This window comes from Martes martes, assembly GCF_963455335.1.
Source record: "Martes martes genome assembly, chromosome: 14".
Classification (NCBI taxonomy): Eukaryota; Metazoa; Chordata; class Mammalia; order Carnivora; family Mustelidae; genus Martes; species Martes martes.
Genome location: NC_137902.1, coordinates 64453338 through 64466074, shown reverse-complemented (window position 1 = coordinate 64466074; position 12737 = coordinate 64453338). Strand labels below are relative to the sequence as shown.

Below are 12737 nucleotides of genomic sequence, written 5' to 3'. Positions count from 1 at the left end.
TTTATTAGAAATTGCATAGGCATGCTTAAGTATGTAGCCTTATACATGTAGCTTTATATATTTGGAAGTTCATATCCAATTTTACTCATGTGTTAGACAATCTGCAAAAAGGCTGATTGAGTTTCTGTTGACATGTTACTCTTCAAACTTACTAAATTTCATTTTTATTATTAGAGGTCCTTGACATACAAAGAGCAAATTTTTGAATAAATAACTATCATTTGTCAAAGAAACCAAAAAACAAGGGAGTCCAACTTAGAGATCTGACAGAATTCACTATGAAGGTTTTAAAGGAAGCAACTAGTTACCATCAATAGTGAAAGAGCAGTGATGACATTCTTTGATCATTTCCTACATATGAGAACTATGAAAGCACTTATGGGAACTGCCTCACTAAATCCTCATAACAATTAAGGTCTATTATCACCATTTTATAGATCAGGAAACTAGGGCTTCTCACAAAGTCATGCAAATTTTCTGAGATCACATGCAAGAACAGCAATCTGGATCTACCCAATGTGAAGCTGAAGCCTGTGTTCCTGACCAGCAAGCTATACTGCTTAAAATGAGAAACTGAAGCTCCGTATCTCCAAATCTACTGCTCATTCCATGTGCTATGGAGCCCAGGATAGGCACTATCAATATAATGCAGCTTATTAGAAACTAGAGTCAAAAGACTTCCCATTCTCCTTCTACTATGAGACTAGGCGTCATAAGGGTCTAGTGACATTTCCGTTGTTCCCCAAGTGTCCAGTGCCCCACACATTACTTCCAGATGAGATGCCCATCTAAGATTAAAACATTCCTCTGATGGTACCCACTGGAACTATCATTTGGTTGGGTGACAGTGAGTCTTCTGTTATCCTTCCCAGATAATGGGATCCTTTAATTCCATTCTATTACACGCTTTGGAAAAGCCCATAAAGAATGATCCTGAAAGTGAGAATTTCATACGTTATGACTAGAAGTAGAAGAGATACTGAATTAAATGTCAAAATAAGGGCAACAGAATGGATCTACCAGAGTTTGGAAGCAAACCAAATACTCATCATGTTTTCTTGTGATCTATTTTATTCCCAAGTGATATGTTTTAGATATTCATCCAAAACCTGAACACACGAACTTTAAATGTAGCAATGGTAGAAAAACCTTGATGAACCAAGATCCAAGTGGCAAGTGCATGTCACTCAAAGCTCTCTATAGTGTGAAGATATCTGCTCACAACTTGGCAGTGTGTGGGCAGCAGTTTCCATCTGACTGGTCATTTACAGTTTATGACAAATATGGGGAGCGCAGTTTTCTTTATGCATGGTCAAACTGAGAGACATTAAGGGTCCACTCTGCTTCACATATTTCAGGCACCAATTAATTGAAGTTGACTACTCCCTCTAAAGGATTTAACTACAATAAAGACATAATGAGAAGGAAAGGCAATTTTTTTTTTCTGAAAAGAAATTGCTTTTAAATATACACAGTAAGTTAGAGAACAAATTGATGGTTACCAGAGGGGAGGTGGGTAGAGAGATGGATGAAATAGGTGATGGGGATTAAGGGGTGCACTTATCGTGATGAGCACTGGGTAATGTATGGAATTGCTGAATCACTATTTTGAGTACCAGAAATTAACACTATGTTATTGATGCTGGAATTAAAATTAAAGCTTTAAAAAATTATAGTAGGATGTCCACTTGAAGAATGGACTGGAATAAAGTTAGTTACTAAACAAGTGTGGTTGAGATACTGAGAGGATCTACCAAGGCATCATCTATGAAGTATTCTCATTGGAAATATTGAAACTGAATGTAGTCAATCCTTTAGATCCAACTTTTAGTTTACAAGTATCGGGGGAGTAGAGGGACTGAAGTAAAGGACACCAGCAAAAAGAAACCAGAAAAATGGAGAGTACAGAATATTCCACAGGATGCTTGACAAGTTTCATCAACAAGTCAATGGCAAGAAAAAGTAAGAGGAAGGAGGAGGCGAAATTATTCTGAATTTTAAAAAAACTTTGAGTGATAAAACCAAATGCAATGAGTGGGAACTGGTTTGAACCAGATTCAAACAAACTAGCGACAGAAAGTCATTTTGAGCTATATGAGAAATCTGGATATAGACTATGGTATTAGAGTCTATGAAGGAATGATTATGAAGTTTCCAAGTGTGATAATATATTAGTTATGTAAGCAAAGGTCCCCTTTCCTTGACATGCATGTTGAAGTAGTTAGGAACAAATGACAGGTCTAAAATTTGTTTTAAAATAGGTCATCAAACTCCTCCAAAGATAGTACAGCAAATTACAGTAAAATGCTTGCAACTGACAAATCTGTAATGATGATATTCAGAAAATTCTCTTTTGTTTATGATGAAATTCATAGTGAGAAGTTTTACTTAAAGAGACTCTAAGAAGGTTAGATGTATAAAACTATTATATACTGTTTTGAATTGACATGAATTATAAAATACATTGTTGAAAATTTTAACAGGAAAGACATATAAAATTATGCTTTTGAAAGAACTGAAAGACACTTTACTCAAATTCATTTATATCATTTGATTAGAAGTTTGTTAAATGTTAATTACTTGTTTTGCCCACCAAGATATATTTTTCCTTTAGTTTGTCTTCAACACTTTAATACATGAGGTTTAATCATTGCTTAAATTAAGTATTAGCTATTCTTGGAACACTACAAGGGAAATGCAACTAAAAGTTATTGTCACGATTATGAATTAAACCCTACATTTACTGACATTTCCAAACTCAGAGGTAGCTATTTGCTATGCCATATATATAGTTACTGAATATGAAAATCTGTCACAGTTAGAGTCAGGGCCCAGAGGTACAGTAAATGTCCTAATTATCTCCCAACTCCAACTCACTCACAATCTTCCAGTTTCTTTTAGATGCCAAGATTTAATATGTACGTCAGAAAACTCTGAAATGACTTAGAATTTCTAGAAAAAAATTCTTTCAATTTAACGAAATTTTAACTTTGTGTTTTCCAACCACAGCTGAAAAATATATTCTAATTCCAAACAGATCAAGTAATCTATCTTGGCGTACACAGTGAAAAAGTGAAGATCACTTGGAATAGGTTCACACCTGTCCAGTCAGCCCTCAAAAACAAACTGCTTCTACAGCCCCCTGGCTCAAGTTTCTTCATCCAATTAAGTAATTATTCTATTCAGAGTAGACCCTAAAATCCATTCCTCAGAGGGCACAGCAGAGCATAAAAGAAAATGGGTTACTACTTCAGGTTTCCAAACGTAAACACTAAAACTGATGAGAATGCTCATAGACCTAGCAAAAATTCAAATATAATTATTTCCTTCTCAGCCAGTGGCATTATTTGAATGATAAAGGAAGTCACTGTCCCGCCATAAAGGCCACCAAAATGATTCAGCTCCTACACAAAGAGTAAATCGGTCACCATCAGAACCATTTATGGGAGAAGCAGCACACTGCAGACAGAAGTCACTCCAGGAAATTTCAGAGTGGCTCTGGAAAGCTCCCCCAACATCACTAACTTGGGCTATTCCCGAATTTCTAATAAAGAGAAAGACACAGATGGTGCATTGCTAGGACATAAGATGATACAGCACAAACCATACACTCCAAACAAACACAATTTACTGGTATGTTAAGGTATCTCCAAGCTGGTTGGAGGGTTCACTGGTATGTTAAGGTATCTCCAAGCTGGTTGGAGGGTTCTAAAGGACACTTGATTTCCCTGAAGACCAAAGGCTCCGGATTGCTGCAGCTCAGTGAAGCAGGCATGATTGTGCTTCTAATCAGAACTGAAAACTTTTGACCAGGAATGCCCTAGTGAAATCCATGAGAGTAGGAACTGGTAATATGACATTTACAGGTCCAAGCATAATGTCGGTTGAGACTGATTTCTGATAAACAAAATATTAATAAAATTTACAACATACAAGATGTAAGTTTTCAGAAGTCAGACATTCATGACTAATTCTCTCAAGGCTTCATTTGTGAAAGTTCCGTTTTTAGGTCCTTTTTTTTTTTCCCAAGGATATTTCTCATTACTACTAAAATAAGTTACACTGTCCATGGTAAGATAATATTCTACTTATTTATAAAGCAGAGGTCTCCTATTTGTGATATGTAAAAGATAACATCTCACGGAGAACATAACCGCCATTAGAAAAATGAGATTTATTCTCACATCCATCTAGCATTTAGAAATTGGGTGTTTGAAGTGTCAGATTTGGTGCTTTCAGAGGATATTTGTTTTCTCCTAAAGAAATCATCCCCAAAGATTAATGTCACAGCAGCATAACATCTAAGAATTAGCAGGAATCATCTTCAAATAGCTATCATCTAAACATACCCTCCTAGACAAAAGAATAAAATTGATCAGCATTTATAATCCTTTTAATGTTAAGCCCCACTGGAATAAAATTCCTAAAGGTAATGATAATACTTCTATTTTCTTTTCCTTGATGAAGCTATAAAATGACCAATAAATTCAGGTACTTTCTACGTCAACGTGAAAATATACTTATGCATACTTCTGGAAAAAAGTCTGTATGGACTATTTGTTTTCTCATGATAAAAACACCAAGAACCCACCAAGAATTTATATTTAAATAACATTTTTTGTCTAATTTTAGTCAGAGTGAAAAAATAATTAATTCTCAACAAAAAGAAATGGCCAGCAAGTGAACTGAACCCCAAATTTCAAAAAAAAAAAAAAAAAAACAGGTGTCACTAGACTTGTAACTCTTAGAAATTAACAATGGAAATATATAAAGGATTTAGCTATAACGGTCTTATAATATTAAAAAGCTATTTAACGCTCCAATGGTCTTAAATGACAGTATATCTTTGCAATAGTGAATCGAATAGAAATTCATATTCCTATTCAGCTTAAAATGCCTTTAGATTCCTTTCTAAATATAGAACTAATATTCAAATGTCTACCTAGTAAATACAGTCTTCAAATATTTGAAAAGAAAACTCCAATTATACTTCTTTGATTTAGAACTCTGAATTCCAAAAAAGGAATCTAATAATACTCTAGTCCTCAGGCAACTATTAATTTAGTGTTTTACTTTGGCTGGGACTTTAGACCCTTCTGTCAGACGAGAGTTTCTTTTCTTGAGCTACGCAGACCATCTAGTACATTACATTACCGTAGCATCACGATACTCTAAATTTCATTCCAACCTGGCCATATATGAAATACAATGCACAGTGATAGAGATTCATTTAAAATACTAACAGCACCAAATGATTTTAGGTTTTTTTGTTTTGTTTTTTTTCTCAATTGTCGTCCAGAAAGCACATCCAAGAGGCCTGCAAAGTAAATCTCATTTTTCATTCTTTCAGTGGTGCCAGCTAGAGATGCTTATTAAACCAACGCAGTCACTTTTGTTAGGTGGGGGAAAGGAAGAGAGTCCCCAGCTTGGTATCATGAGGGATGGTTAAAATGAACACCACACACTTACCATCTCTCTCAGAACATACACTCCAAGAGTATCCACAGTACCTGCATCTCAGTATTTTTTTTTTTAACTGCCTCGTTGAGGTTTAGTCCATAAAATGACAGCACGAGGTAAAGCCAGACAGGAAGCATAATGAGCAACGTCCAATGCCATGTTCACTTACCTACAAAAAAGAAAGAGCAAAGGTTTAAAAGGCTCTAATCACAACTATCTCCCCACATGTCTACTAATTAGCTTTGACTTAAAGCAGATTATGTGATAGAGAAAAAGACAAATATAACCTTGAGGCCTTTAATAACAACATTTGAAAACAGACGGTCCCTCCTCCCATGGACAAACTAGGACTTCTTTAGCAGACACAAGATGATCGGATACAGAAGTGGAGTCATTATTTTCTTTATGATGAGTTGGTAAGTCAATTCCTCGACAGTGTGGTGACGAGCAGATACAGCAGCAGAACAGTGAGAGACACAGCAATCGCTCGAGATCTGGAGGGTGTCTCCCCAGGCAGGCTCTAATGACTATTACTAGATCAGTTGCAGCTCTCTCTTCATAGGATAAAATGGTGCTAGTTATTGCTAGGATTTTGCCAATGATCTCCTAGGCAACTGACAGCTTAAAAAGCCATAAATAGAGCGGCATACACCATTATTTTGCCCTTATCCACTTCTGGGTGCACATCCGCAGGGGCACGTTTTAGCATGAGCACTCACCTTGACCCGAAGCATAGGGAATGTCTAAAATACGGATGCACCAAGGACACCGAACTAGCAGGGGGGAAAAGGAACCTAAATAAATGAGCTAGTTCTCTATCCCTGAACCGTAATAATAGCTAATATCTGGGCTAGTCTCACGTGCCAAGTACCAAAGCACTGTACATGCACAAACTCATTTTATTTTTTAAAACAAGTCTTTGAGGGAAGAACTGGTATTATTCTCATTTCCTGTCCATCAGTAAGTTAAGAAACAAGAAATTTCAAAAACTTGCTCAAAGCCGCATGGCCAGGAGTGACAAAGCTAGAATAAAGAGATGTATTTTCTATTATCATCAACTCAGACTTCACAGATTCCTGAGTCAAGACATCAAGTTCGTTCCCTCCTGGGATTCATTTTGACATGTTACTGAAAGAATGAGGAAGTCTGTAATTGTGCGCGTCAGAAAACATCACAATGACAATACGGTTTTACAGCTGTTTTCTGTAAGATAAAGAACATCGTTCCCTTAGAATAAAGTATTAACAATATAAGCTTGATAGAAATAAAATGCTTCCATGGATCAAAGTTTGCAAGTATCAAATCATTATCTGTCCTTGGACTGGTTCTATAAAACTGGCCTCACGAAAGAGCCTTCAGGGATTGTTCACAGAATTGATACTTGGTATATTAAATGGCATATAATAGATCCATAACAGGAGGGGCGCCTGGGTGGCTCAGTGGGTTAAAGCCTCTGCTTTCAGCTCAGGTCATGATCTCAGGGTCCTGGGATCGAGACCCGCATGGGGCTCTCTGCTCAGCGGGGAGCCTGCTTCCCCCTCTCTCTCTCTGCCTGCCTCTCTACCTACTTGTGATCTCTGTCAAATAAATAAATAATATCTTTAAAAATACATATATATATCCATAACAGGACCTTTCTTAGTCAAAGGTGTCTTACTTCCTTTCAAAGCACCCCTATGTGCTCCCCCCACTGCGATAGCTACTCCTCTATTTTTGGAACCCTTTTTTGAAGTTATATCAGACATAGGAATTCTACAATGGTCTCATTACTTTATGGTAACATTTTTTACTAAAAACCATATGACTTGATGAGAATAGTCCTTTACCTAGTGCCAAATAACATTTTCAAAAATGAAATCCTCCCTTACAAAGTATGTCCATTCATTGAAGTTATCACCCAGATAAACAGGCGGGTAGGCAGACGATAATTAGAGCTGTACACAGGCATCTATTTTTTTTTTAAAGATTTTATTTATTTATTTATCTGACAGACAGAGGTCACAAGCAGGCAGAGAGGCAGGCAGAGAGAGAGAGAGAGAGGAGGAAGCAGGCTCCCCGCGGAGTGGAGAACCTGACGTGGGACTCGATCCCAGGACCCTGGGATCATGACCTGAGCTGAAGGCAGAGGCTTAACCCACTGAGCCACCCAGGCGTCCCTGTACACAGGCATCTAGATATCAAGGCAAGTTATCTCTGGGACATGCATAGTACTTTCTAGAGTGAAGATTATGAAGGCAAAATAGGTCTTTGAATGTTCTGGTGTGCATGTGGTTTTCTCCTCCACTAACGTCCTTCTCATTGAGGCCAATCACAGAAGGGACCTAATTCAATTGATAGTCATTGATTACCTGCCATGTGCCAAGTATGAGGCTAAGCATTTTTATACATCAGCCAAATGTCCCTTGGCAAAAATCCTCTTTACAAAATGATTCTTATTTTTACAGCTAAGGAAAGAGAGACTTAGAAATGTAGAATGAAAGACCAAGAGCTAACACGGCCATTCACTGGGATTTGCCCACCAGGTGTCTAGACCATAAGACCTTCTCTAGACCACCTTCCTCCATCTAGCTGCAGGACTGACCATCTGCTCTTTATAAGGACAATGTGAGACAGGGGTCTACTGAGTGGGAACATTTTTCATTAAAAGGGGGAAAATAACATTCATCAGGCCTAGTCGCCTCTGTCTTAGGATTTGTATTTTAGATCTCTGTCCTACTAAAACTTACTATTCTGGATACTACCTGAATGCTCTGGAGAGAAATTAGACCTGTATGCTCACATGCCACTTCTATTTGAAACAGAAATGACAGAAATTGTCGCAACTTTATCTGGTCTCTTTTGTGCCCTAAATTTGTTAGCAAGAGAAGGCTAGCCACCGACAAAAGTCTGGAGTGGGTATTTTGTCATTATGGCTCTAACTTCCACTACCAGGGAATTAGAGTAGGAATCGGACAGGAAAAGGAGTCAGACTAAGGAATAAAAAAAGCAGCTCCAAAAGTTGTGTTTTTCATGAATTCCACAAGACTAGAAGGTAATTGTTGTGATACAAGAATAGCACTAATGACACCTGTGCCTCGCTGTGCTAAAAAAATGTTCCATTCTGGAATTGCATAATAAAAGCTATTAGCAGCTAGAAGATGGAGGTTTAGTGCATCTTATAGAGATTATCTTTAATACAGGAGTGGTTTTATGCAAATCGCTATTCATGTGTCTCAGAACCTTATTTTCAAAGCATTTGCAGATGACGACACATGGCTTCAGCTCCTTATGCACATTCAGAAGACCTCAACTCTGCAGAATATTGGAATGATAAACCCCGCCTGCCGCAGGACCAGACTGCTTCCCTGCTTTTTACCTGCCACTTCCCCTGCCGTTCACACAATCATCGGCAGCACAGAGGTGAAGAACTTTTTTTTCTTAACAACAGGAGACTGTGCAAATTGAGTAGTGTACAGACTGGTTTCCATTCTAAACAAGGATTCAAATGCTCCTGGTAGTGACAGCATTTCTGAGATACTTAAAGGTCTTGACCCTCAGTGTAAAGAAATCTTGGGCATAGACCTACTGAGTCAAGACTGAAACAGCCAGCCTGGAATGATCTATGCTGGGGAAGCATTAGCTGCACTCCACGTAGAGCAGAGCGTGTCAATCTTCACTGTGGGTGACACCCGGGGAGCTCACCCTTCATGTGCAGAGATACAAGTCATTGGTTTCAGAGAACTTTCACCTTTGCCATCAGTTCAAGTAAGGACCCCATGCAGACATCAATCTGAGTCTTTCCCTGTGTAGAAAAAGGTCATCTTCACCCCCACAGAGACAGGGCAGTAAATAAAGACAAAAAAAATGAAAAAAACAAGAATCGAATAGGGTTGTTTTGCACCAGTTTTCTTAGTGTAGTGATTAGAAACCAACACGCACTCCAATCTCGAGCTCTTTTTGCCCCCAACATCAAGCAGTGCATTATTTCTTGGAATTTTTTAACTAAAGAATAAAAAATTCTGAAAGGAAGTGTTTATCCAATTAATGAAAAAACCCTACTGGTTTTAAATGTTAAAGTCACCCCCAAGTGGGAAAGTGTCATACTGTATATGCCAGGGGTTATTTTCACCCTGAGGAAATAGCAAAAAGATCTTTCTATGGGAGAAAGGAAAATTCTAAAGCAAAATCAATTATTCATTGCAACACTAGGAAAACGATTTTGCTGCTGGCCTAGGATGCTATCAATAATTTCCTAGCTGTAGACATTCTTAGTCTCCTAATTTAATGGGAAGATGATTCTTTCAAAGATTTCTAACAATCTAGAAGAATGGTTCTTTAGGGAATTGAATTTTATATAACAATATTACTGACTACAGTTTTGATGCAAACAAGAGAAATATTAGACTTAAGAAAACTGTTATTTGGGACACGTGGATGGCTCAGTCAGTTAAGAGTCTGCCTTCGGCTCAGGTTACGATACCAGGGTCCTGGGCTCCTGTCCTGCACTGGGGTCCTTGCTCAGCGGACACCCTGCTTCTCCCTCTCCCTCTGCCTGCCACTCCCCCTGCTTGTGCATGTTCTCTCTCTTTCTCTCTGACAAATAAATAAAATCTTTAAAAAAAAAGAGAGAGAGGGGGGCACCTGGGTGGCTCAGTGGGTTAAAGCCTCTGCCTTCGGCTCAGGTCATGATCCCAGGGTCCTGGGATCGAGCCCCATGTCGGGCTCCCTGCTCTGCGGGGAGCCTGCTTCCCCCCCACCACCCCTGCCCCTCTGCCTACTTGTGATCTCTGTCTGTCAAATAAATAAATAAAATCGTTAAAAAAAAAAAAGAGAGAGAGAGAGAGAAGGAAAAAAAGAAAACTGTTATTTGGATTTCATATATATATATATATATATGTTAATGACCAGGTAGAGTGAAGTACTGTGGGCACAGCTGGGAAACAGTAGTCATGGTGGGCTGGCTGTACTGGGGGAGATCTGGGCAATTCACCTGAGATAAGCTAAAAATAGAAACAAGGAGGAACAATTATTTCCTTAATCTAAGTAATTCATATTTACTACTTTGTTAAAAAAATATATTTATTTATTTATTTATTTATTTACTCGAGAGAGAAAGAACACAAGCAGGGGTGGGGAGGTGCAGAGGGAGAGGGAGAAGCAGACTCCCTGCTGAGTAGGAGTGAGCCTGACATGGGGCTTCACCCTAAGACTCTGAGATCATGACCTGAGCAGAAGGCAGATGCCTGACCAACTGAGCCGTCCAGGTGCCCCCACAATTATTATTTTTCATGGCAAACATAAACTGAGGAGTTTTCTCATAACAGACTTCAGTGTTAAAAATAATAGCTGTGTCTCAATTCATGGCATAAGGACTTAAACATCAAAGAAATCTGAACTTGTTTCAAGAGGGTGCGCACATACCTCTATTAATGTCTAAGCTAGAGGTCTGTCTCCCTCAGGAAATTGCCGATCATCGCTGGAGAGCAGCTTGTTCCCCTTTGTGTCTGTGGTGTCTCAAGCAACACTTGGCCCACAGGGTGTGTTCCGTAAGTGAACAAACACACATCTAGGTGTGAGGTGCTATCATGGGCACGAAGATTACAAGATACGGCTACTACTCTCAAAACTTTTAAACTAGTTGGGGAAGGGTGCCTGGCTCGGTCAGTGGATCATGTCATTCTAGATCTCAGGGTTGTGAGCTTGAGCCCCATGCTGGGGGTAGAGTTTACTTAATTTTAAAAAAAAAAAAAAAAAGCTAGTTAGGGATAATAAAGCATAAAAAGCCAACTACCAGTCAGGATTCTACTTTGTAAGTGGTTAACTGTTCTGATGGTAAGCGATATCATCTGTGAGTGTTCAGACCAGGAAGACCACACTCTTCTGGCCGAAGAAACCTGGAAGGTTTCTTTGAGAAAGTGAAATTCAAAGGAGATAAAAACCGAAGGGGACAAGTCTTCAGAAGCTGAGGGATGTTTGGCTAAAATGGGGGTTAGTGTTAAGAAGGAGGGGGTGGTGAAAATGAAAAGTGGGTCCAAATGTTAAAGTCAAATGACTTCAAACTGGTAACATACCAACCTCCCCCTAAATATGCTTTCCTGTTTGCCTTCTACATACCGTGAAAAATTAGAAACTCCATCTGTATAATATTTTAAAAGTAGTGCACAGCATTCACGGAAGGGGAAACATTTTGTTTTTTAACAGATGATCTTATGTATAGCACCAACCCAAGTAGTAGTAAGTAATTATTACAGAATTAGAACAGCCTTAAAAAGTATATCTAGACTAGTCAGCAGATTGACATAATAAAAATCGCCCCCACCCCAAAAAAATGCTCATCAGGGATGATATTCAAAATTTAATTAGCTGTAAGGTTCAGGCATGAAGCAATCGAAATGGCCCCCAGAGCATCAGAATGGGGCCTGGGCTTCACCTGGTGGATTATCAGCCCCCAATTCTAGCACCGCTTTGCTCAAAATTGCCCACTACCAGACGCAAGATCAATTCAAAAAACATTTCACACACACACACACACACCAAAAAAGGACCTCTAGTGCTCTGCCTGACTGCCACACATCCGTGCCTACAGACATCTGTGCAGCTGTACAATGACCAGAGAACTTGAACTCCATGTCTGCCAGGCATACTGGTCTGGCCTGACACCATCACCTCACACATCTGAACCTACTTCATCACCCACGAATCAGAATAAGGATATGCAGCCCACACCAAAGCTCTGAGGACTAACGGAGATACTATATAGGAACATTCTGTGTAATTTGCAGCACCCTATTCAAACATAAATTTTCAAAGACTAAAAATTACCAAAACTTAACTAACAATGCTGATCTTTGCCTCTCTGCACTCACATTTCAGAAAGATCTCCTTCCACCCCAGGCCCTCCTGGAAAGGTGGGCCTGGACGTCCATGTTTGTACCAGATGCCCCAAAACCCACCCAGAGTTGACTGGAACCAAGAGGGAGACCCGCTCAATGCTAGTCCAACTTGAGCTAAAAATGTTGAGACCAAGTCAGTCCACCATTGGAGGAGGAGGTGCCCATGATGGGAGGCTATATATGGGACCCTGTGGAAGTAAGTGAGTGAGAAGAAAAGTCTATCCAAAAAAAATACAACCACAAAGCAGAGGAACGGAGGAATGTCGAGACTGAGATCATACAGCTCAGAGAGACAACAGAGCCACCTGACAGTTTCCCTATTTGTCAGGGAGATAGTGCTATTTTCTTGTAGTTCAATTCCCCAGTATCCACTCCTTTAGTGCTTTGAAAATAAGTTCCTTCCTA

The 12737-nt window shown here is 39.1% G+C and overlaps 1 protein-coding gene across 1 annotated transcript in view; it reads right to left on the bottom strand.

Moving 5' to 3' along the window:
• Window positions 1-4620: 4620 nt before the first annotated feature.
• The window catches only part of LOC308355024 (uncharacterized protein), a gene marked incomplete at its 5' end in the record, with an annotated part of 219800 nt that continues 211683 nt past the window's right edge, over window positions 4621-12737 (bottom strand). Inside the window, one exon of the mRNA XM_080822937.1 lies at window positions 4621-5629. Coding sequence (XP_080679063.1) covers window positions 5626-5629 — 4 coding nt within the window. The 3' untranslated portion in view covers window positions 4621-5625. The remainder of the gene's footprint in view (window positions 5630-12737) is intronic.